Consider the following 26,136-nt stretch of genomic DNA (forward strand, 5'->3'; position numbering starts at 1 on the left):
AGATTAGAAAACTGAGGATCATAAGAGTGAAGTGTTGGCTATAGGTCACTCAGCAGACAAGTCAGGGCCTGAGGATTTAAACCCGGGCTTTCTGAAGACAAAGGCCATGTTATTTTGACTTTTCTAAGCCTGTTGGCTCCCCGAGGGCAGGGACCATGTCTTTTACATCTCTCTTGTCCCAGTGTCCTACATGAGCAATGATTGCTAAATGCTGGTGAGTGATGATGACATATAAGAACTACTCCCCAAACCTGAAGGAAAGGAACCTCCCAAACATATGTTTTCCAACGAGGGTTGGAGGCTGGCACGAGATAGGGGAGATTTACAAATGATTCGAAGAGGACAGGAATGTAAATGGAGTGTTCTGATTCATTCACTCCCCTCGCCCTGTGCACAGCCCGGCCAGCCTGGGCAGGCACTGCTCCAGGGAGTGATGTGGCTTGGGGGAGCAGGTAACAATAATCTCAGAGTAAACAGGAGCCCTGAGGATGCCAAAAGGCCACTGCAGAGCTGGAGCCAGATGTCTATCTGTGCTCCAGGGCTAAGCCTGGGGAGAGGGCAGAGGGGTGTCTGGGATGGAGGCTGGCTGCAGGAAGGGGGCTGGGGGGATCCAGTGGGAATGATGTTGTCCAGGTTCGGAAATGTCTAGCTTTGCCTCTGCTTGCGGAGGTGAGGGCTGGCATCTCTATGATTTGCAGGGAAAGAGGAATGGTAGAATGATATAGCTCAGAGGGGTGCGCAGGAGGTCAAATGGTCACTCTTCCAAATCCAGGTGGGTGGGCCTGAGTCTAATCATGCTACACCCGGGGTCTTGAGACGAGCAAATGTTGGAAGCTGGGTAAGATGACACCCTACTCTGGCTTGGGTGCCGACCTTGATGAGCGAGTCAGAGCCTTCCTTTGGCTGTTATAATTTCTTTAACCAGAGCAGACAGGAGTGAGAGAAGGAAGGGGGAAGCAGAAAGTGGTTCCCAGAAGACTCTAAGAGTAATAGACTAAAGAAACGTCATTATCATCCTTGTCACTGACATTTTCATACTGAGCTGTTGTTGAAAACCGGAGACTTGATGCAAAGCCATTTTGTCCAACCTCCCTCCAGTGCAGACTTTCCTCAACCCCCGATTTTACTGTGGATGTTCCGGCTCATGAGGTCTCGATGCGGGGGGATGATCCTCCATCCCCCATCCCAGGGGATGTTTGGCAGTGTCTGGAGTCATTTTAGGCTGTCACACTGGGAGGCAGGTGCTACTGGCATCTAGTGGGTAGAGGCCAGGGATGCTGTTGAACATCTGTAGTGCACGGGAGAGCCCACAGCCCAGAATTATCCAGACCAAAGTGTCAGCAGTGCTCAGTTAGAGAAACCTGCTCCAGCTGGATACACTATGTTATAGGAGCTTTTTAATTTAATTTTTTTTTAGTTTTAATATTTTTTCTTTTTTTAATTGAAGTATAGTTGATTTACAATGTTGTGTTGTTTTCAGCTGTACAGCAAAGTGAGTCAGTTATATATATATATATATTATTTTTCAGATTCTTTTTCGTTATGGGTTATTACAAGATATTGAATAGAGTTCCCTGTGCTATATGGTAGGTCCTTGTTGTCTATCTATTTTATAAATAGTAGTGTGTATCTGTTAATCCCAAACTTACAGGAGCTTTATTAACTAAGATAGTAGCTCTAAATTCTCAATCTGGTTCTAGTCTTTTTTTTTTTTTTAATGTCACATTTCTTTTTTAAAAAATTAATTAATTAATTAATTTTTGGCTGCTTTGGGTTTTTGCTGCTGCGCGAGGGTTTTCTCGAGCGAGGGCTACTCTTCGTTGTGGTGAGCAGGCTTCTCATTGTGGTGGCTTCACTTGTGTGGAGCACGGGCTCTAGGCGCACAGGCTTCAGTAGTTGTGGCACACAGGCTTAGTTGCTCCACGGCATGTGGGATCTTCCCAGACCAGGGCTCGAACCCATGTCCGCTGCATTGACAGGTGGATTCTTAACCACTGTGCCACCAGGGAAGCCCCTGGTTCTAGTCTTATACAGTGTTAATGTATGCTGTTTTATCTCTCCCTGTTCGAGATATCAACTGCAAAATGGGCTAAGCCATGAGACTTTCTTGCTGGTAATTAGGGTATGAATTGTCAGATCCCATCTGACACTTTGCTACCTACAAGACTTCGTTCAGGGAAGCATTTTGTGCCGGGGCCTCCAGTCAGCTCTCGGTCTAGCCTGAGAGATGGGAATTGTCAACAAGGCCAGTACGGCCGCAAGTCTGTGTGTATGTGTTTTAATGTCGTCAAAAAGGCAGGAACTGAATGACGAGGACTGGAAAAGGCAGGTTCGCCCACGGGAGGGAGGGGAGGAGGGAGGCTTTGGTGATTGCTTGGCACTAATGTGCAGAGCAAAAATAGCAGCCTGAGTGTGAAACACTGCAGCCGCCTTACCGCGAAGAGGGGACAAAGGAGGCCTCAGCTGTGACAAAACATTAAAGATGGATTTTTGGAAAACAAGCACACAGTAGCAGGTCAGAATCTTTGCGTTACGTTCGGATGTGCAATCATCATGGCATTCTTTACCTTCCTCGACTGCTCTCGGCTTGCTGGGAACCCCAATTGGCACTGACCATGAGTTGGGGGGAAACGTCAACTGGCCAATAAAAGGTATTTTCTGCCTCTGCCTGTTTCGGGTTCTTGTCTCTTTCGGATAAATATTCCTCCTTCAGCCACTCCAATTGGGGGCTTTCTTGCTCCTTCAAGGCTGGCCCCTCTCCGGCCTCCCCAGGACAGTGTCTGCACGGAAGGAAAGGCTGAACGTCCCCCAGCCTATGGGAGAAGAGTGGCTGGCCCTTGGGTGCCCGCTGCTGTCCTCTGGGTCCCACTGGTCTCCTGGGACTAGCATGTGGTGTGGTCTGTTCTGCTGGTGCTGTCAGGGTCCAGTGGACCTTCCCTGGCTGACCGAGGCCCGACTCAGTGCGCTGTCACGCCTCCGGCCTGGTCCTGAGCCACGCGGTCGCCATGGCCTCTGTGGTGGGATTGACCTGCCTTCTCCTCCTTGCCCTCAGCTCAGTCACTATCTGACGGCAGAGGGAGACTTGGGGGCGCTCTTTACCACCTTCTCTCACCTTCTCTCACCTTCTCTCCACCTGAGCACTCCGTGTTGCCATTTTTATTCTGCTTCCCGTGTCCCCCATGGGAAGCAGGGCATAAATCCTCTTTGCCTTGGCTTCCTCTTTAATCTCTCTGTGGTTTTGCTATTGTTCCTGCTCCAGCCATTGTTCAACCTCAAGGTGGAAGAGGGGCGATGGAAGCAGTTCCAATGTCTGACCTTTCATCTTTTTTCCCGTCCTCTCTCCTCCTTGTAGTCCAGAAGCATCTCCACTTTCCCCCCTGATGTTTGGAAAATTCTCTTAAGTCATAGCCCAAGTTCTTGCTGCCTAGGGTTTATCATAACACTAGGTGTTTAGATCATCAAGCTTTGATAACATGTAAATGGAATATTTGAATTTAGAGTTGTTTTATTTTTAAGAAAACCTGACTCAGGATTATTATTTCTTGATTGGCTTAAAATGCGTTTTTGACAGAGCAGAGCAAAGACTTCATTGTAGGGGCTGGGGTCTGCCTGCTGTTTACTAGAAGCCCTGAAGCCTGCTGATGCGGTGGGTGGGGAGATCGGGGGGACCGTTATTTCAGTGGAGTAAAAAAATAAATCAGTTTATGACTTTAATAAATGTTGAACCCATTACATATATAACCTGAAGAAGGAGTAGGAAGAACAAAGCTCAGTAGACCCCCGGTAAGGTCAGTGACGCAAAACCCTCCCCCTCCAGCTCCCTGGTCAGCCAGCGCTCTAACCAGGACCCGCCCTTGCTGGAAGGTGGCTGGAGAGGAGGGCATTGCCCATCAGGACTCTTTCCCAGCTTTTTCTGTCCACCTTATTCACCACCAACCTTAGATCCAAAAGCCTCCCAGTTGCCTTTGGAAATTAAACTTATGCTCAAGGTCCAAGCCACGTGTCCACGGAGGAGAACGTGATGAATGTGTACAAGCATCCAGAGAGATTCCCAAACACGTTTCTGAAATGTTTTGAGCGACGGCATAAATGTCTGTCTTCCCAAGAGCGCTCTCAGGAGAGGAACACGCTCATTGCATCTGTGCCTTAGAGAAAGCATCTTTGTGATGACAGTGCGTGCACACCTTACGGAGTCCCTGGCAAGCATCCCAAAGCCCGTGTACGCACTGCGTCTCCTTGCAGCTCTGGGTTGGCCCTGAGAGCCAGGTGGATCCCGGGAAATGGCAACAGTGAGGCAGATGAAGAGAAAGTTAAACTCTCTTCCAGCTGGGCAGCCCCTTTTGATGTCAGCAACCGAGGGACACTTTGTGTCCGTGCCGTGAATTTTAATGTCTAAGGGATATTCCAGGTGGGCTGTTGGAAGCAGCTGTGTGGGAGCAAGAACGCCAGTATCAGAAGAAAACCAGGACTGCACCTTGTCATGAGGGCAGGTGCTGCTCTGATCTCTGTGAGAGGCCACCTGTCGCAGGGAGGGTTGCAGCCCGGTCATCTGCCCCTCCCCAGAGGCCTGCGCCTCTGCCCTCGTCTTCCCTTATCTCCCTCTACCCCCGAGCTCTAGCGGCAGGGGCCCCTGGTGCTGGCTTAGGTGGCCCCTGTCAGGTTCAACACATGTCCTCATTGGGCTCCACATCTCCAGACACCAGGGAGATTCAGGTGCAAACATGTAGGTGCTGTTGGGGATTTGCACAGGAACAAAATATGAGTCATTGATTCATTTGGTCACATATTTACCTAAAAAAAATTTTTAAGGGACTTCCCTGGTGGCGCAGTGGTTAAGAATCCACCTGCCAATGCAGGGAACACAGGTTCGAACCCTGGTCCGGGGGAAGATCCCACATGCCGCGGAGCAACTAAGCCCACGAGACACAACTACTGAGCCTGTGCTCTAGAGCCCGCGAGCCACGACTACTGAAGCCCGCGCGCCTAGAGCCTGTGCTCCGCAACAAGAGAAGCCACTGCAATGAAAAGCCCGCACACGGCAATGAAGAGTAGCCCCTGCTCGCCGCAACTAGAGGAAGCCTGCACGCAACAATGAAGACCCAACACAGCCAAAAGTAAATAAATAAATGAATAATTTTTTTAAAAGATGATGAAAAAATAAATACATAAGTTTTTAAGCATTTTTCATTTTTTATTAAAGTATAGTTGATTTACAATATTTGTGCACAGCAAAGTGATTCAGTTTTATATATATATATATATATATATATATATTCTTTCTCATATTCTTTTCTATTATGGTTTATTACAAGATATCGAATATCTTGCCCTACCTGTGCTATATGGTAGGACCTTATTGTTTATCTATTTTATATATAGTAGTTTGTATCTGCTAACCCCAAACTCCTAATTTATCCCCACTCCCCCTTTCCCCCTTTGGGAACCATAAGTTTGTTTCCTGTGTCTGTGAGTCTGCTTCTGTTTCGTAGGTAAGTTCATTTGTATCATATTTTAGATCCCACGTGTAAGTGATATGCATCATATGATATTTGTCCTTCTCTGCACTTATTTATTTTTATTCATCAAACAGTCATCGAGCCCCTACTATGTGTCAGCCACCTGCTGGGGAAGCCAGGACGGGGAACCCACATCCCTGTTCTGCAGGAAGAGCTTGCAGAGACAGTCTTGTTCTAGTGGCCCAAGAAGGCGCTGGGGGCTCTGAGGAGGGAGCACACGGGACGCCGAAGTGGGTCAGGGATTGGATTGGGAAGCAGCTTGTGCGCAGAGAAGTATAAACAAGGTCTTTAGGAAACACAAAGAAAAAGAGGTGACCTGCGGCTGGAGGCTGAGAAGCATCAGGGAAGGCTTCGTGGAGGAGGGGAAAGGGGGTGGAGTTGCAGCAAGGACTCTACAAGCCGAGGGGATGGATGGGTGAAAGCGTGTGCTGGAAAAGACCAGGGCATGGTGTGTGCAGATCCGAGTTCGACTGGAGATCAGACTCATGGTGGGAGGACAGTGGGAAGCAGGCTGGGGAAGTAGGGGGGAGGCGTATTGTGAAGGGTCTTGATGTCCTGTTAGTTTTTTATCTTGTTCTTAAGCAATGGAGAAGTTGAAGATTTCTGAGCACAGGAAAGAGGTGATCACAGGTGTTGATGGGAAGAAGGCTGGAGTGAGAGGAGAGAACCTGTTATTTTATCCACTCTTTGGAAGTTGCCTTTGAATGAGGTACTGCCCCCCTTGAGTCTTCTTTAGTGAGAAGCCACAGTCCCGTGCCTGCTGTACCAATTCTTATCTCCTCCGGCTACCGGGTCTGGTCCCACCTGGGGGCCCACTGCCGTTGGGAGGAGGGCGTTTGTCAGTGAGAGCAGAAGACAGGGGCAGGGCTGGCTTCTGGGTCAGAAAAGCTCTTCAAAAATTAACTGCGTGCAAGAGGCGGAGAGAGAGAGAATATATGAGGCTGGTCGGGGAAAGGAAGAGGGAAAGGAATTCATTTGGGACCAAATCATGAACCTCTCTGTTGAGAGAGATGAGGGCAGATAGAGCAAAGGGTTTTCTAGGATAACCTGGTGATGGAGCCGTACTGAGCAGATGATGAATCCTCAGAAGTGGGTTCCTGTGTCACAGTTTACTGACTACTTGCTCAGGCAGCCCACGCCTGAGAGAACCGTGGTGTGTTCATCCTGGACTACGTGTGCAGCTTGGGCCACAGCGTGGAAAGATCACAGAGAGTTAGACGAGGTCCTCAGAGGGTCTCTGAATGGTTGAAGGGGCTTTTATCTGAAGATACAGTGAAGAGATTCAGATTTTTTTTTTGTGGACAAGGTGAAGGCTGAGACACACAGGCTGGATTTTGGAGCCATTTGATTGGGATAGGAATGGGAGAAACTTGTCTCCAAACCCTAAACTCCTAGAGGTAGGGCTCTGGAGTGAAACTGGGAAGAGGCAGCTGTCGGGCCAGTAAGATGAAATACTTCTTCACACGATGAGCAGCACACGTAAGGACGTTGAGATCTCAGAGATTGTTGTAGAAGAAGCCTATAAATGAGATGTGAGACAAATTTACATCAATTCCAGGATGATAGATCCACCACAGGATGCTAAGGTCTGTAAAGGGTGTCTGGGGCTGTGCTTAATCTTTTGAAGTCGACACCACGGGGGATAATGGTGCCTTCCGTGGAGGTACCGCTCAGAGGCACGGGTCTGGGGGGTCCCAACTTGTACAGAAAGCAGTTTTCTGTTTTCTTCTGCATTTACTTGGATCTCCAAAGTGACCAACACTGAGCCCTAACATTTTTAACCTCTCTTGATTTTTATTTCTTCTGACTAAAAGTATGATCTTTTCATGCTAATCAATATCTCAGGAGTGTTATAAGCTGTTGTGGTGAGCTCTGAAACATAAAAGGGCAGTCCTCCAACAGACACGAAGAGGCAACTCTCCGTTATCCAAGGTCAAGCGGAGCAAGGAACACACACACATGCACATGCACACACACACCGCACATGCACACGCACACACACACACACACATGCATCCTGAGCTGGCCAAATAGCTTCAGTGTTTCCTCCAACCAAATGTTTTCTTAAAGTTGTTATTAAGGAATCAAAGAGGATGATTTTTGCTTCTTCCTTTCTTTCTTTGCACCTTCTACTCCACTGATTGAGAGCTTAGGACATGTGGAATGGTCAGCATGTAGCAGGTCGGGGGAAGGAGGAACTGAGAACTTCCAAGGAGGCAGCAGGACCTTCAGACACTTGAGGAAAAGAGTCCCAGACTATCTGACCCAGAAGGGAGTCATGTGACTCTGGATTGAATGGGCCAGTGAGGGTCAGAGGAAGCAGGGACCCTGCAGGCCTGGCCTGACCAGTGTGTGTCCCCCATGACATGGTGCAGGTGACTGCTGGCTGCTGGCGGCCATTGCCTCCCCCACCTTGAATGAAGAGAACTGCTTTACTGCGTGGTCCGCAGGGACCAGAGCTTCCAGGAGAACTACAGGGCGATCTTTCATTTTCAGGTATCCTGCCTTGCTCACGGCCCTTGACACTACTTTCCATAGTCTTGGGACCCATGCTGAGAATCAGAAATCTGGGCTTGGGGCCCAGTAGCCTAGGTTTTAATAATCCCTCCAGGGGATTCTGGTGCGTGCTTGAGTTTGAGAAACTTTGCTTTAACATGTCCATCCAACCATCCACACGTCCCTCCCCTCCTGTCTCCCCCAGGCCATGAGGCCTTGAGGAAGGCACCTTGGAGTGAGGGTCAGGAGATGGGAGCCCGAGTGGCGTCACTCGGCGTCACTGTTGCCACTGCGTGATGCAAGTTTTCTCATCCACAAGCTCAGCCACTGGACTCGATGTTTCCTGCTTTTGCCGGCGTCTCCTATGGGCACGGGTAAGTAAGGCACGGATCCTGCTCTTAAGGAGTCCATTAAAGGTCCAAGGCTGGAACACTGATCAGCACAGACTGAGGTCCTTCTGAGGTCCACTGAGGACGCCGGCTCTGCCTCTCAGCTCAGCCCTGTGGACGGGCGCTGTGTGTCCCTCCCGCAGTTCTGGCAGTACGGCGAGTGGGTGGAGGTGGTGGTGGACGACAGGCTGCCCACCAAGGACGGGGAGCTGCTCTTCCTGCACTCCGAGGAAGGCAGTGAGTTCTGGGGTGCGCTGCTGGAGAAGGCCTACGCCAAGGAAGTGGGGCAGGGAGGACCTGGGAGGCTCCGCAGTCTCCTTGGAGGATTTTACCTGCCCCTCCCCAGCCTCTGGGTGCCATGCCCATCGTTCCCAGCCCCTGCACCCCATGCAAAGTACCCCTCCGTAACTAAGAGAAACAGAAATTTGGGCTACGAGTTAAACGCTCAGCTCTGTCCCACATGAATGAGTGAACTGGGACCACCACTTAGCTTCTTGGTGTCTCAGCTTTGTCCTCTTTCAAAACCCCCGGTCAGTTCTTAGGTCAATGTGAATTTTTAAAAGAATGACAAAGAAGAAGAATAAAGCAAATGTACTTAGATCCCAAACTCATCAAAGTCTCTACCCTTTGCTTGGGAGTCATTCTCCTTCTCACTGGCATTCAATGTTCAAAGTCTTCTTTGGGGTTCTTTGAATTAGTTTCGTTGACTGGTACCCTTTTGTGCAACCCCTGTTCTTTCCCAGCCCTATTCCCAAAGCAAACCCCAAGGGATGCCTCTCAGCTTTGAGGGAGGGTCCCCCTCATCCCTACCCATGCCCCCAACCCCCAGAAACCCAAGAATTCAAGGTCAGCTCTGGAAAGATTGCACTTTGGTTTTTATAAGAGCGCATGGCTTGGTGAGAGGTGATCTGAGATTTGCCCCTGGCAAAGTGCTGAGCTGGCTACGTGAAACTGTGCCTAAGCCCCTCCCTGGCCCACAGACAAAATTGGCAAAGACCCTCCTGTACCTTCCAGACCACACTATGTCCTAGCACTGCCCCTACCCCATCCCATGTGGTCCCCTCGCTGGGGTTGCTAATGGCTCTGGATGATGCACGTATTCTTTTTTCTTTCCAACAGGCTCAACAGTTCTTATGAGGCTCTTGCTGGAGGGTCCACAGTGGAGGGGTTTGAGGATTTCACAGGTGGCATCTCTGAGTTTTATGAGCTGAAGAAGCCACCAGCCAGTCTGTTTCAGATCATCCGGAAGGCCCTCCGAGCAGGGTCTCTGCTGGCTCGCTCCAGTGATGTGAGCCGGGACGGCTTCTCTTTGCTGCCCCTCCCCATGTGTGGTAGGGAAGGAACTGGACAGAGGATAGAGGTTGGGAAGGCTTTGGGCCAGAGCAGAGTCTAGGACTTACAGGGCAAGTCCTGTGACATATTTGTCTCTAGCACATGGGAGACGGTGGGAAGACCTAATTAATGGGTAGGAACTGGAGTTGGTCTCATAAACTCAGAAACCATAGGAGTTCTAAGTGTTAAGCCCCGTTAGTACTGCAGGAATTGCCCTAAGAACACAGACTTGATCCCTGGATCCTGGGCCCTACCTTTGCTACCCCCTTTTGCTAAGTAATCTTGGGATTTTGGAAAACAAATAGGGTGATTCACAATACATGATGGGCTTTGAGATCACTGAAGAAAAGGGAAGAGGCTCTGAACCAGGGGTGGTACCCTGTCTGGGGGCTGGCTGTATGCGGTTCCATGGTAGTGTGTAGACCAGAGCCTGGAGGCCACCAGCCACGTGGTCTGCTGTCACCTGCCCCTCCACCTGCTCTTTCTCCTTCTCTGACCCTTACCTGGTGATCTCACACACGTGAATGACAAAGCAAGAGCAATCCCCCTTTCTCCTCTCTATAAAAACCCCAGCAGGATATGTGTATTTTTGGTGGAGAAGTGACGTGGGGTCTGGGGAGGGGGCGGGGCTGTTGAGGAGGGACCCTGGGGACACCCACCGCCACTGGTGAACCAGGGCCAGTCCAGACAACTGTCATGGATAATTAGTCTTCTGCAGGCAGCATGGGGTCCTTCTTGAAGAATAAATGGCTTCCCGCTTCCTGTGTCATTTCAAAGGCTGGTAAGTCATATTCCAGGACTGGCAAGCAGGCCTGATCAAAGAGGGTTTGGATGGAGAGAGCTCTATTTACCTGAGGTTAATTGCTGCGCCTGCCCTCCGCCCCCGCAGCCCTGCACTGGGGCCCTGTGGCTGTGTAGCATGTCCTTGCAAAGCATTGTAGGACTGGCCCCAACAAGGTCAGGGTCAGCCACTCTGAATGGACTTTACTCTCAACTCAGGTCTCCAGTGCAGCTGCAGCAGAAGCCATCACCAGCCTGAAGCTGGTTAAGCGTCACGCATACTCTGTCACTGGAGTCGAAGAGGTAAAACTGGGCATGGGGAGATGGAAGGGCAATGCGTAATGATACGACCATAAATCCCTGGCATCCATGAGAGAAAGAGAGGGAATCACCACCTGGCCCTTCCCTGCCCAGCTGAGGTGCAGCATCTCTGGTGGCACAGAGCCCCAGCACCGACCCACACTCAGCTCTTGCTTATTACAAGGGCCCTTCTACCCCTTACACACTCAGAGATGGATAACGTAACCTCTTTGAGCTTCAGCTCTATGGGTTCTAACTAAATGCAGGCTATCCTCTGCGATGTGACCAGGAAGAGGGACGAAGTTTTGGAGGAAAGTTGTAGAAATTGTCAGTTAGATCTACACTCATTCTAAGATGGGTGTTTGCGCTTCCCTGGTGGCGCAGTGGTTAAGAATCCGCCTGCCAATGCAGGGGACACGGGTTCGAGCCCTGTTCCGGGAAGATCCCACATGCCGCGGAGCAACTAAGCCCATGCGCCACAACTACTGAGCCTGCGCTCTAGAGCCCGTGAGCCACAACTACTGAGCCCATGTGCCACAACTACTGAGCCTGAGCTCTAGAGCCCGTGCTCCGCTAAAAGAGAAGCCACCACAATGAGAAGCCCGCGCACAGCAACAAAGAGTAGCCCCCACTCACCACAACTAGAGAAAGCCCGCTCACAGCTTCAAAGACCTGATGCAGCCAAAAATAAATAAATAAAATAAATAAATTGAAAAAAAAGAAAAGCATTAAAAAAATATATCTTACTGTATGTTATATGGCAAAAAAAAAAAAAAAGTATGTTTGTACAGGTAAAGCAGTGGAAACCCATAGGATCTCCAAAGAGGAAACGACAGTAAAACCTGCCCCAACTTTCAAGCTGGGGTGTGATAGTGGGAAGGAACGTAAGTATTCCTTACATTCCAACCCAAGGAGAAAGCATGGGCTGAACTTTTCATTATTTCTATTTACTACAGTCTGCCTACCTCCAAAAAGGATGTGCAGTGGTTTACAATGAAAAGCATAGACACAATAAAACCATACAACAAAGGTAAAATACACCAGACAATCTAGGCTAAAGACAGTGCTCCAGTTGAGAAATTAATTTTGTTTTGGGTTTCCTGATGGCCAAGGCAAAAAAGGAAATGCAGTGGTTGTCTCAGTTTTTGTTATTTATTAAAAAGGCATGCATGTTCATTACGTGTGTTCGTGCTTCACAAATACACTCTTTAATGAAGTCAATTCCCAAATATGAATTGAGCATGTATATGTAAACACTGGGCGAGGGCATGACGGAGGATACAAAGGAAGGTCAGACACTGAAGGCAGAACGGTCCATTGTGTTTGCACGTGTATGCAAAGGCACACATGGGGGCTCCTGGTGAGTGTTCCGTAGACGATAGGGGAAGGTGGATGTATGGATTTCCCACTATGGGCTTTGAGACAGACTGCCTGGGTGCCTGTCCTGCATCTACTACTTACTAACCAGGTAATCTTGGATAACTCAACCCCTCTGGCTGGGTCTCAGAGGTTTTTTTGTTTGCTTGTTTGTTTTTTTAAATTTTTATCGGAGTGTAGTTGATTTACAATGTTGTGTTAGTTTCAGGTGTACACCAAAGTGAATCAGTTATACATATACATATATCTACTCTCTCTGGGTCTCAGAGTTTTGAGAGAGATGAAAATGAAGATAATAACAGCACCCAGTTTATAGGACTGTGGTGAGGTTTAAATGAGGTGATCATGCCTCTGAACTGCCCAGCTCCATGCCTAGTTCATACTGCCTGCTCAAAAAATGCTAACTGCTCTGCTCTTAGTATTTGTTGGAGGCACTGATTATCAATAGGTCTCATATATTAAGACCTGAGTCAGTCTTAGTCAACTATCAAATTTTAATCCAAGTTAAAGCAGATAGACACTTGTTTTTATGCTGAACTTACTATTTATTCAACCAGATTGTGGAACATAGAGTAGTTAGCTAAGGCTTGAAAACATGTGTTAAAAGAAAATAGAAGTGGTTGTTCAGGGGCATTTGAGGAATGGAATGCAGGTCCGCTCAGGCGAGGACATGAACACAGGGCAGCAGGGGTACGCGCGGTGATTCAGTTGCCTTTGTCTGTGGCCCTTGCAGGTGGATTTCCGGGGCCATCCAGAGAAGCTGATCAGACTCCGGAACCCGTGGGGCGAAGTGGAATGGATGGGGGCCTGGAGCGATGAGTAGGTTCCTTCCTCCCTCCGCCCGTGCTCACCTCCCTCTGCGGGAACGCATCATCCAAACACGCAGCGATCGTGAGACCCACGGTGGAGTACTCTGGGCAGCACTTTCTGTCCACAAACCACACGGCCTGTTCAGAAAAGAGTGTTAGATGGTTCCAGGTGGGGAAAAGCCAAACAAAATCCACTCAGCTGTAGTCTTCGATTCCTTGCTCTGCTTTGGCACTTGCAAGTTTGGCAGCTCAGTGGAATTTTGCTGAGCGCCGGAGGGTTGGCTTGTTTTCTACCTACCACCGCAGTCATCCAAAGGTGAGACCCATCAGTCTCGATCGGATTCTTTCCACTCCACAAAGCCTGGTCACTCTGACAAAGGCCAAACCCCTCAGCATCAAGAAGAAACGTGCCTAGAAAGAGGAACTGGATCCTAGGAGCCATGGGCCGCCAGAGGCAGTGAGGATGAATGGGAGTGGCGCCCGCTCCCCCAGAGCTCATTACGGGCGGGTGTTGATCTCTCCCGACAAAGCCATTAATGAACGGAGGGGCCCAGACCTCTCACAGTGGAGAGTGGCAGCCAGTCAGAGATGGGGCCTGGACACAGAGGCCTCCTGTGGTGTCCTGGGACAGCTGTGCCCTGGGATCGATGCCACTGTGATACAGGAGGATGGAGAGAGCACGGCCCAGTTTCCATCCTAGTTAGCACTGCTGGCACGGGGGAGGCAGGTTGGCATTGGGGAAGGATGGAGAATTGGCCAGTGTCACTGATGAAGAGACACCAGTATTGGGAATGGTCATAATAACAACTCACTTCCCCAGCACATCCTTAAGCCTCGTATGTACCTCATACGTGCTGCCCACACTACATGATGACACCAGGGCTTTGGAAGGGAACTTTATTACATTTATGAACTAATCACACATCATTAGTGCTCGTAACTGGTACTTCCCTTCAGGTTTGTGTCATGAAGAAACACATGTCCCCGGGGCCATGGATCGCCTCTTATATTAAAGATTTTTCATTCTCCTGCCTATGATGGAGCAAAGCCCAAAACCTTAGTTCTGCCAACTGCCCCAAAAGGATGTCATGGCTGAATGAAATTGAAACCCCGGTTTCGGCCATTTTAAGCAGCAGCTGCTTCCCAAGCTGCTTACGGGGCTTATATGACTTTATCTCCTTTCCCCGATGCTGCTCAGTCCCTAACAGGCTGGGACAGGTCCAGGGGTGTGAGGTGACGACAGGCAAGCCCCGCAGGCTCCATCTGGAGACGCAGCCGGGGGTGTTTATCCATGGCTGCTGGGGGAGGAGGGCACTGCATCTCTGAGGTAACATCCCTAGTCTCAGCCCAATGTCTTTAAATTAAAACTTTTTTTTTTTTTTTTAAGTTTCAAGAAACTAACTGGGAGATTTAGGTCAGATCTCATATTCTCCAGCTAGTCCCCTAATCTTTGTTTGTAACAAGCACATTCTGAGGTTTGGCTCTTTTTTTTTTTTTTAAATAAATTTATTTATTTTATTTATTTATTTTTGGCTGCGTTGGGTCTTCGTTGCTGCGTGTGGGCTTTCTCTAGTTGCAGAGAGCGGGGGCTACTCTTCGTTGCGGTGTGCGGGCTTCTCATTGCGGTGGCTTCTCTTGTTGTGGAGCATGGGATCTAGGAGCGCGGGCTCCAGTAGTTGTGGCACGTGCGCTCAGTAGTTGTGGCTCGCGGGCTCTAGAGCACAGGCTCAGTAGTTGTGGCGCATGGGCTTAGTTGCTCCGCAGCATGTGGGATCTTCCCGGACCAGGGATCGAACCCGTGTCCCCTGCATTGGCAGGTGGATTCTCAACCACTATGCCACCAGGGAAGCCCCTGGGGTTTGGTCTGATCCAATGACTATTTCCATGAACTAAATAGGCCCTGGGTGCTCCCCTCCCTGATCGCTAGGGGTCCTGAGAGCCCCCCTGGAGGAAGAGGCTGGGCTTGGCTCTGCCCCAGCTTTTATGCAGCGACGGGGAGGTCTTCACGTTGTGCTGAAAGCAATGAGGGGAGGGATTATTTAAAGAAGGATCTGGATACGGCTCAGTTATTTAGCGTTGCATACGTATTTCAGGAAAACCTAACTTCTTAAAGGTCAGGTAGCTGGAAATGGCATTTCAACAAATTATGTGGGTATTGCCGTGGAAAGGCCGCCAGCAGGAGGCCTCACAGGGTGACATTACTTCATGGAAATTGTCACAAAACTGGGCCTGATTGTCATTTTGCAGGCTCAGGAAGGGGACCATGTTCATGTGCCCAGAGATGCTCAGACCCTCTCACAGTATCTTCACTTCAGACTGATAGATAAACCAGAAGGACGTCTCACCAATTGAGAAGGGGTGGAGTGGACTGTGACGGCCATTCTCACAGCTCCTGCCTTGGACTTGCCCAGGCCTGTGATCAGGGCCTGGGGGGCTGAATCAGACATGAGTGTAAAACTTGCCTGGAGAGTGAACTTAGAGCAAAGCCATGGCGCAGTGTTCCTGCTGCATGTCTGGGGTCACCCTGCTAGTGCCCGTGGAGTCCCGTCCCTTCCCCAGGCTACACCCCCCTCCCACCCCCGGCTATCATTTCAGATTCCCCATTTCTCAGGGGGAAGTTGAGCTGCAGTAAACAGCTTGCACTGCAGCGAACCCTTCAGGAATGATCACCTCTGCTTCCTTTAAAAAAAACTTTAAATTTTATTCTTTCTTTCCCATTGCACTAGAGTGGAATTACGTAGATCCCAGGCAGAAAGAAAAGCTGGACAAGAAAGCTGACAATGGAGAGTTCTGGTAAGAGTCATCTGAGGGAGTGCTGTCCCCTTAATTGTGGGTCCATTCCTGGTTCACAGGTGAGCAGCTCTCTCTAGGTGTTCCAGGAATTCAACATGGTTCCCAGCCAGGAGGGCTTCTTTCTCTTCCCCCTTTTACCCCAGAGTAGCTCTACTTCCGTACCAGTACATCTAAAGCATTGAAACCAAGATATCTGGGCCTCAACACGGATTAGCTATCAGCTTGTCTTCCTCAGTTTCCATATCTTTCCAGTGAAATAGGAGCACTGTTCCTATCTCTTTAAGGCCAAGATTTAGCATAGCATCAAAATAAGATAACTTCCTTCACCCATGGGCTAAGGAAGATAATAGGGACACCGCTAAGAATATGATGTGGTTTAGGGGCCATCTCTAGGCTCCCACGTTAACACCAGTTAGATTTAAACAGGAGGGAACTTGGAGGTGGTGGATTGGTTCAATTTACCTGCCAGGGTCTCTCCAGTTTATGGTTTAGTCTCTTTGCCTGGTTGGTTAGATATGAGAGGGGGTTCTCTAAGAAAAATGGAGACCCTAACAATGGTGAGGAATGTGGTCAATGACCCCTGCATATTTGTACAGTGGGCTGCAGGAAAGACGCGAGTTAGCCCACGGCCTTTGCTCCGTCCCGTGCCCAGGGGGCACGCCTTCCATCACTTTTCCAGCCCAGCTCTCTCGACTGACAGCCCACCGGCCCCTCTGCCCCCAGGATGTCTTTTACGGATTTCTTGAGGCAGTTCTCTGGGCTAGAGATCTGCCACCTGTCCCTGGACTCCCTGAGCAGCGAGGAGGTGCACAAGTGGAACCTGATTCTGTTCAGCGGGTGCTGGATACGGGGCTCCACTGCCGGCGGCTGCCAGAACTAACCAGGTGAGGCGGGAGCTGCCGTGCTCACCTTCTCCTGGCTTGTCCTCCCAGGGCTGGGCATCCTTATATGTTAATCTGGGGACAGTGCCTTTGCACTCTGTTCTCTGGCTCCTGGCACCCCTTGGTGGCGCAGCTTCTCTCTGGGGCTTGGAGGCCAGGGCAGCAGTGGTGGGTGGTGCCTCTGCAGCCGTTCACCCGGGGCCTGATCTCAGGTAACATCATTCTTCAGCGTCTGTGTGCTCAGACTATCTCTGCTTCGCCCACCTGCCCCCTGCCCCCCAAGGCCATTCTTCTTCCTACTAACCATGCTCTTGTCACCCTGCACCAAGGCCTCTTGTTTTTCTCTGGGGCTTCCTCCATCCCCATGTGGCCCGGCTGGCTGGCAACCGACCCACTGCGCCCTGGGACAGTGGCTGATGGTGCGCTAGAGGGACACGGGTTCGGCATCACTGTATCAGTAGACCGCATCCATCCGAGCGGCCGTTCTGCTTTGTTTGCACCTGAGTCAGACAGCCTGGGTCAGGGGTGGCCACACACAGGATGTGCGAATGGCCACTGTCCGCTCTCCTGGTCGTCATCAGAACTCCCTCCCTGGTGGGGATAGTCTGGCACAAACCGCTGCCTCTGCACTAACCCGGGCCCTCATCTTATTAAAGGTGGGAAGCCTTCCCTGTTCGCGGGAGACCACTAATACCTACACATATAGGCTCCTCCTAGGTTGAATCAGCTGAGGCAGCAGCAGAGGAAGAAACTCCGAAAAACAACCCCACATCTCTAAGGAGAAATGAAAGAAAGCAAAACCCACCCTCTCCACTTCCCAAATCCCCAGGTCCCACGTCCCTTCTGGTCTGATGTTAACATTGTTAACTGACTTCGACTTGTAAGCACTGGGCCTTGTTCTCACCACAGAGCTCATCACAGGCCTGTGCTCAGGACGTGGAAGCAGCATTAGAATAAAATCCCATGTGGGTGCAGTCCTGCGTCCTGACCGGGTCTCTTGTTCATTATCCCCATCCAACCCGAGCTCCCATTTCTGACGGCAGAGATGGAAGGAGGGTGGTCCTTTCCTGCCACTGTCACCCAGATGCCCGGTCCGACAGCTCTGGGACCCTGGGAGGGTCGTTTCCCTGTTCTGAGCTTCAATTTCCCAATCGTCAAAGTGGAGGGATAATACCCACCTTCGGAAGCGCTTTGTAAATGGTGTAGTGTTATACAAATGGGATGTGTTATTTTTATGACTCATTTTCTTCTTCTAGCTCTGTTAAGGAGTAAACAAAAAATGTAGGGATTGCAGTAATGTTGCATTTGGGAGAAATTAAAATATGCTCACCATTAGCAAGCTCTTAGAAAATGTGTAGGAAACTTGCATGGATCATTTTGGGAGCTCAGAATTGTAGGGCGTGCCTAAGGTATCTGTCTGCACGAAATCGCTACCCCATCTGTGCCGTCAGCTAGCTGTCGGGAAGAGATGGACTCTTCCTGCCCTTTGGTAATGATGTAAGTATAGAAGATTACAGAATTGTCTCTGGCTCCTCTGGAATCGACAGATATTTGTTTTAAAATCTACACACTTGTGCCTTAGATAAAAAAAAAAATCTGGAAGTGGAAGTTCTGGGAAGGTGGAATTGAATAAGTAATTTTATTGTTAAGAAAATATAATAACCAGTGGCTCTTGGTCACCTGTGAATGCCTTGTTATTGTATCAGGTTGGACCCTTATCTAGAGGACCTAAGCACTCCCTCCTTCCCCCACCCCTTTCTTCCCCCAGGGCACATCGTTATGGAAATTACTGAGGCCCTGGCATGGAGATGGCTGTCAAGCCTATCTTCCTCAATCATACTCTGCCACTTGAGTCTGTCATAGAATTGCTGTGTGCCCCTGGATGACCCATTTGCCCTCTCTGTGCTTTGGCTTGTACAGTCACTATTTGGAGAGATTTTTTTTTTTTAAGGTCATATTTGAAATGAAGCAGTGTTTTAAAATATCCATAGGTGGTATGGCAGGCATGCTTCTTAATCGCCAATTATTATTCCGTGGGCATTATTAAATGACGTACTCTTGAGGGAGTGTGTCTCATCACTGGCTGAAACGCTGCGCCATCTAGTGGGGTCCCTGGATCAATGGACAGAGGATCAGCAATCATGGCTGTTTCGGGCTGTGATCTGAAGCAGGGGCCCGTCAGACAGGCTTCCCCGGGGGGCAAGAGTGGTCATCCTTTTATAGTCTGTCAGGAGAGGCCTCCTTGGTAGCTAGTCTCTGCTGGACTTTGTCCTCATCTGTCCCAGGGACCTGCTTTTACCCCCAGAGACCTCCTTCCTCCAGGAGATGGGTTCATCTTCACAGGCCAGTTCTTCACAGGCTGAGAACAGGGAGATGTTAATCATTTCCCCAGAAGACTTGGAGTTTCCTTCCCGGGGGGACCCAGTGTAGCCCTGGGACCATGGGACCTTGAATATCCCGTCAAGTATATCTGGGCCCTGGTTGATCAAATGGACAAGTGTAAAGTTTCCACATGCTGTGGGGTGTGTGTGCTGGTGTGTGGGTGGGGTAGGGAGATAGGAGGAAATGCTGACCACCTTGTAAAGCAAACTTGCCAAGGCCTGCTTACCCGGCACAGTTTGGCCAGAGTTATGCTTTCCTTGGGATGATCAAAATTCCTCCCTTTCATTCTATTCTTCCCGATCTCTTCACCCCCCCTGGGGGGAACCACCATCTCCTGAGTGACTTCTAGCCACTTACTGGACCAATTCCCAGTTCAAAATCTGTTTGGACGAGGTGGACGACCACCAGGAGGAGAGCACTGGTGAACCCTGCTGCACGGTGCTGCTGGGGCTGATGCAGAAGAATCGCAGGCGACAGAAGAGGATGGGACAGGGCATGCTCAGCATCGGCCATGCTGTCTACAAGGTACTCTGGAGCTGGGGTCAGCCGTCACGGCACGCCTGATGTCTTTGGTCAGAATATTCTGGCCAGCAATTGAAGCGAATCTTTCTTATTGTTTGGATGTTCCTAATCAAGCATTTTCCTTGCTCCCCAAAATGCCTCCCCCAGTGGCCTTACTGAGGCCTGAATTCCACAATTAGAGATTCATTCCTCTGGCTTAAACCTCCACTGTTAACACTGAGACATGTAATTCATTAAGCTTTGTCTGTCATTGAGGGTTCAGTGTAACTACACTTATTAGACTCTCTCCAGGTATAGGCTTCTCAGGGGACAGGAGCCAAGAAGGTGACACAAGGAGTATGAGGACATCACAGAGTGGGGGAAGGGAGCCAAAGACAAACCCTCTTTCTCCCTGGGCAACCTTGAAACACTTGTTGGGACACACGAGGCATGGGCTGGGGTGAAAGGATCCCCAGGTCATTTTCAGTTCTGGTGTCTCTGGATTGAAGGTCACAGCTGGTTCTGGGCTCAGGCTGTACTGCGTGGCTCAATACCCCAGTTTGCCCTGTAACCACCCCTCTATAGATTTCACAGCCTAACAAGTAGGTTAAAGCAAGACCTCTGGGTCCTGACAAGCCTAGCCAGGATCAAACTGGAATCCACTTATTTTACATAGGCAAAGACTTTTTATAACGAATTCCAGAGGGATTCATGGTGGTTGCTTTTATAGAATTTTGTTAAAAGTGAATTTCTTGGGGAAAATACAATTCTAATCAGAAAAACCAAGAGCTGGCTGGAAGCCCAACATCTCAGTATACATAAGTGCATGAAAAAGAAGTAGTGTAATAAGAAACCAGTAAGGAAAAGTGCAATTGTGAAGCTCATGTGAACTCCAGCCCCTTTCTTTCTCTTATTTTGGAACTTAGGGCTTTAGAGTTTAGTGTGTGTGTGTGTGTGTATGTGTGTGTATTTTGTGTTGGAGGAATGGGAGTTGGAAAATAATCGCTGTTTGATGGCTGGAGAAAAGTATTTCAAATAAATAAGCTCCAGTTCTACTCCAGCTTATCACTTCCATCCCCACCTAGAATGTAAGTAGCACCAAAACAGATTTTTTGCTTATAGGGATAAAAAACCAAGAAAACGCTTATCCTATGCATATCAATTAAACACTTCTTTAGGGCGCACCTGCCACGTGCCAGGTGCCGTGCTGAAAGCTGAGATCCAGAGGAATAGCACAAGGTTATCGCCCTCAGGGCGCTCACAATCTAGAGGGGAAAACCACACACACTTCACTAACTACAGGGCAGGTCAGATCTGCTATGACGGGGACCAACACGGTGAGCTGAGGTCTCCTCAGAGAGGGATAGCTTCGTGGATGAGGAGAATTTGATCAGGGCGTCAAAAAATGAGCTGGATTTCAAAGGTGGACGAGGGAGAACATTCCAGCCATAGGGGACACCCTGTGCTTCTTGACAGCTGGAGAGGAAGTGACAGTTTGGGAGAGCAGGCAGGAGGCGGGCATGGCCAAAGGGTGGGCTGAATGGGGACTGTGGCCACCAGCTCTTCATCCACCAGCTCTACCTTCTATAACCAGATCAACAAAGCATTCTTTCAAAGGGACGTGAGCTAACACACGGAAATAGCTTTGTGGGCATGGCGTTTGCTCTCGTAAATAATATATACGGCATGTCAATTTTTCAGACATTAGTTTACAGCTGCTTATAAAATAACCCCATGGATGTGATCCGTGGACCTTCTTCTTATAGCCAGAGGCATATAAATTGGAGCATGACATCTGTGAACACAGCCACTTTAACGTTAGGGTGAGGAAGGTGTACAGCCCTGTAGGGAGTGTCTGAGGGTAGAGGCAGTGCCTGGGCTTGTAGAAAGTACCTGGTGTTGGAGAGAGGGCATGCAGGGATTGCAAAGGATACCATTCTCTGACCCCTGGAACTGCCTCTTCTGGCTTTAACTGTCTGCAAACTGGAGTCTGGTCTGAGGTGGGAAAACTGACACTGATTGAGGAACAGCCAGAAACCCCCAAAGAAAAGCCCTGCTTGTCTGGCCTCCTCTCTCTCCCCTGTTATCTTCCTGCTGAGACAACAGGCTCCTGCCACACAGGCCTGTCATTTGCATTCAGGATCTTGCATTTCAAAGGTGACTGTCCCTTTCCATCCGTCAGTGGGCGAGGCTGGCGGGCTCTCCGGCCTGGATGCTGCGGCTGGGGACTTGTGCCACCTGAAGCCTGGCTTGCTGGCTCAGTTCCTGCCTGGGGACTCTTGGCAGTGGATTCAGGGCATATTGCCTGCGGCGGTGGGCGGGGTGAATGCAAAGACAGCTGAAGTGGTTGAGAGTCCCTGCTGAGGGGGTGAAGGCGGTTGGGAGGCCGATCCCCCAGGACCTCTGCTCTCCCAGACAGCTGGGGCCTCTGCATGGGGGATTTTAGCTTTAGATGCAAACTTAGAGGAGTGACAGTGACTGCAGACTTTTCTACCTCTGCTGCCAATTATAAACGGGGGTGCCAGAGTGAGGATGCCAGCTGATCCAAATTTTCCCTAATTTTTTTCCCTCAGAGTTGGCAGTTGCCCACAGACCTAAGCCACAAACAATGCCCTTCCTGCTCTTCTGGTCAAAAGAGCCTGCTTGGGAGGGGGCAAATGTAGGAAAAGGACAAGGGGGGATTGAACCCTCTTCGGAGTCTTCTTTGGCATGGGAGGGCTCCCACTCTGCATCTGGTATCTCCTGTGGGCATCACCATTTCCATTTGCAAATAATAGGACCTAACTCTACCTAGACTAGTGAAAAAGGAATTCACCAGCTCATGTCACCAAACCCAGGGAAGGACAGGGATACTTAGGACGGGACGTGCCTGCTCTCAGGACCCTTTCTCTTCACATCTCCCCTCTGGTGTCAATGCCATCTTCCTGGTCTGGCTTTCTGCACAGTCTCTCTAATATCACCCACATAAAACAAGGGGGCCCCTTCCCTTAGTTCCAATTCGAAAATACTAGAGAAGTCTGTGATGGACTCAGCTTGGGTCATGTGCCTATTCCTGGACCAATCCCTGTAGCCAATGGTGATTAAATTATGTCTCGAGTTGAGTGAGACCCCTTTCTGGCCAAGCCCTTGATCTGGAGGCCAGGTCTGCAGGTCTGTAAGATGTTAGTTCTCATTTAAACCCCAAGGTTAGTACTCCTCAAACATTTGGGATCCTGGTAGATTATACAATATGAAAATAAAGTAGAACCTTTTTTTTCCTTTTGGATTTCTAGGGCTCAGTAGTCTACAGATGGCCTTGAAAATTCACCAGTGACTTTCCAGTTTCAGAAATGCTGATGACTCACTTTAGCACAGAATTCCTCCCAGTGGCCCAGGACTGCACAGTCTGTGGGCCAGATGTGGGGAGGGACACAAGGGCACAAAGGGAGGCCCACGGCACCCTCAGGTGACATGCTCTTTTCTCCTGCCCTGTAGGTCCCCAAAGAGGTATGTGAACACTGATGGAGATGTCCCCCTTGGTAAGGAACAGCTGGGCTGCCTTCGTGATGGGCACCCAGTGGCATGTGCTTCCTTTGATGGAAGCCGGTTCTCCCACAAACCAACTCCCACAGGATCCGGTGAGCTGCTAACCCTGAGAGAGCTGGTAAAGACACTTGGGTCCCACCCGCCAGGAAGGGGACAGTGGTGACCTTTGCCCCTTGTGTGCCTGGTGGTCTGATCCAAACAAGATGACTGTAGCTCACTTAGGCTCCTGTTTATCTAGCCGACAGAAATAAAGGCCCTGATATCTGATAAGAAAAGGAAGCACCAACTTTATCTTTTTGGCTCCCAGCTTTTCCTGCGCCTCCTCAGTGATTTACAGCTGGGTTAGAGAGACATGTCATCAGGGTCGTACTTTCATCTGCGGTTTCCTGCTGCGGTCCCAGGCCTCACCCAGCTATCCCGGCGGCCTCGTGGGCAGGGGCTGGCGGGGTGTGCTGTGAGACTGCCTCATCCATGCAGCTGGCACACAGTCAGGCCCCAACTCGTCCCAGCCCAGCGAGCCTCTCGTCGGCTGCACGCTAGGGACACCTGGGAGGTCTTAGACATCTCCACGCCCACACCAATTATGGCAGCATCTCTGGGGTGATTCCAGTGTGCAGCCAAGGTTAGGAACCACTTGTTCTGTCTGGGGCTACCCCAGCCGGAGTCTACTACTCTAATTATGTAGGGGTACGTTTGCCCTGCTGTGCTAATCCCTGCTCCCCTGGGTTCTCAACCTCGGCCACCTGGTAGCACGTGCCAATGAGGCCCAGGTTCACAGGTTCCAGCCTATGCCTTCTTCCAAGGCTGCCGATCACTGGTCTACCCTGCCTGATGGCTCCCAAATGCATATCTTTGGTTATGGAGGCAACAGACAAGAGGGCAGGGATGATTTAGAGCATGCCCCTCTTCACTACCCGAAAGTAATTAAATTCAAACGTGCATTCAGTCTGATGGATGGTGGATCCCGTCAGAAGCGGCCCGTTTATGCGGGCGAGGTCCTCTGCACACACAGTGGAGGCTGCAGGAGCATCTCCCGGTGCTCTCCGCGCGTCGCTGTGGAGCCTGTGCTCTGCAAGTGCCTTTGGTCAGCGGTTCCAAGGCCTGGGGGCTCGTGAAAGCACAGGCTGCTGGGCCCCAGCCCCAGAGTCTCTGATTCCGCAGGTCTGGCTTGGGGCCCGAGGACTTGCACTTTCAACAAGCCCCCCAGGGGTGCTCACGCTGACCCTGGGCCCACACACTCGTGGCTGGGCCAGGCCACGGGGAGGTGCGAGGGCCAGGGCCCTGGTGGCACATGCCTGTGTGGAGCCCCCAGTAGGACAGAGGGACCCCAGCTCCTGCCTCCGTGCTCTCCACCTCTCACTCTGGCCTCCCAGGTGAGGCTTCTGCAATCTGTCCCGCCCCTGGGTTCCTGCTAGAACTCAGTTTGCCCCGTTCCCTCCCCACCTCCCACTCCACACTTCTCCTTCTCCCCTGCTGGTCGCCTGTTTCCTCCCCTCACAATCATCAGGGAGGGCAAGAATGACATTTAGCCCCTTAACACTTGGACTCAGCCAAGGCCTTGCTGGCCACGCCCCCAGCATTCTGCCCAGAGTAGAAAACTTCTGGTGGGGGGGATCCCAAGGCTGTGGCTGCTCTAGTGCCCAGGTCAGCAGGGGCAGCCTGGGGGGTCCCGTGGAGTCCTGACCAGGGCAGTGGACGCAGGTGGCCCTGCCTTCCTCCCCTGCTTAGTGGACCTGTGATCCAAAGAGGGTCGGGTGACCACGAATAGACCCCGTCTACCCTGGGGTGGGCAGTCCAGCTCTGGGTCACACAGAAGTCACAGCCCTTGCAGCTTACCAGCACCTGCGCTCTGTCACAGGCATCTTGATGAAGACTGGTCATGAAGATACAGTGCAATGAGGAGGCTTAATTACAGCAGTAATAACACCGGCAACAGTGTTTTCAAAGCACTCTGTAGGCACTAATTAGCCCGTGGCATACGACCACAACCTCCTTCTCCCTCCAACAAACAGATGGGTCTTGGGGAGCATCTTCCCCCTCCCAGGAGAGCCAGGCCTCCCTCGGGGTGGCCACCCCCTCTGTCTGCCTCCCTGCCCCGCCCCCCTCCCCCAAATCTGATCACCCTGGTTACCTTGCAGAGCAATTTTCCAAGCCAGGCCAAGGTTAGCAGGCCCTTCTGGCTGCTGTTGCTTGGGAACCAGGATTTAAGCCACAGGCCTGTACTGGGGAGCTCAGCGCCACCCCCCACCAGGTACAGCTGCAGAGTGAGAGTCTGTTGGATTCAATGAGGGATGATTCATGAGGACAAATATCCAGAGAGAAGCTGAGCACACACACTGAGCACACCTGCTGTCCAATCCTTCATTTAAGCGGGAAGAGGGCAAGGGGTCTGGCCAAGGTCAATGGCGTGGCCAAGGTCAATGGCGTAGTCAAGGTCAGTGCCTCAACCTGGGCTGGGCCCCCAGAAGGTGCTCTGAATACACTTGATGATGGACACACGGTGAGTTCACGACAGAATCCAAGGCTTCCTGATTCTCAGCCCAGGGTTAAAAATCAACTGTCCCTAAATTAGTGCGATAAAACCCAACTCTGGGGCCTTCATCTTCCAGGATTTCACAAGACATTGACCCTGACTGTTGCTTTGCACAGCTGGAGAGCCACACGGATGAGCACCTGGGCCGGGACTTCTTCCTGGGCCACCAGCCCTCCGCCCACTCCAGCACCTACGTCAACCTGCGCGAGGTCTCGGCACGTGTGCAGCTGCCCCCCGGGGAGTACGCGGTGGTGCCGTCCACTTTCGGGCCCTTCAAGGACGGCGACTTCTGCCTGAGGAGAGTGTTCTCGGAGAAGAAGGCCAAGGCCCTGGGCGTGTCCTTTCCCTCCGGGGTGGCGGGGGTGACAGAGGGACCCGGCTCCGCGCAGGTGCAGGCCCTGCCGCTGTGCGGGACCCACCCCCGCCTCCCAGGAGAAATTTGTAGAACACTATAGATCTCAAGGGTGCTTCACTAGGTGTCCCGCTCCTGCCCCTACACATTGGTCTGTAGGACATGGGGGA

General features: G+C 50.7%; 1 protein-coding gene across 1 annotated transcript in view; it reads left to right on the top strand.

Moving 5' to 3' along the window:
- LOC132354044 (calpain-8-like) overlaps nucleotides 1-26,136 on the top strand; it is a 72,381-nt gene that overhangs the window by 24,518 nt on the left and 21,727 nt on the right. Inside the window, 12 exon segments of the mRNA XM_059905615.1 lie at nucleotides 7,892-7,938; nucleotides 7,941-8,012; nucleotides 8,545-8,687; nucleotides 9,530-9,689; nucleotides 10,733-10,816; nucleotides 12,924-13,009; nucleotides 13,306-13,315; nucleotides 15,728-15,792; nucleotides 16,516-16,676; nucleotides 19,405-19,580; nucleotides 23,031-23,042; nucleotides 25,731-25,976. Coding sequence (XP_059761598.1) covers nucleotides 7,892-7,938; nucleotides 7,941-8,012; nucleotides 8,545-8,687; nucleotides 9,530-9,689; nucleotides 10,733-10,816; nucleotides 12,924-13,009; nucleotides 13,306-13,315; nucleotides 15,728-15,792; nucleotides 16,516-16,676; nucleotides 19,405-19,580; nucleotides 23,031-23,042; nucleotides 25,731-25,976 — 1,262 coding nt within the window.

This window comes from Balaenoptera ricei, chromosome 1, assembly GCF_028023285.1.
Source record: "Balaenoptera ricei isolate mBalRic1 chromosome 1, mBalRic1.hap2, whole genome shotgun sequence".
Taxonomy (NCBI): Eukaryota; Metazoa; Chordata; class Mammalia; order Artiodactyla; family Balaenopteridae; genus Balaenoptera; species Balaenoptera ricei.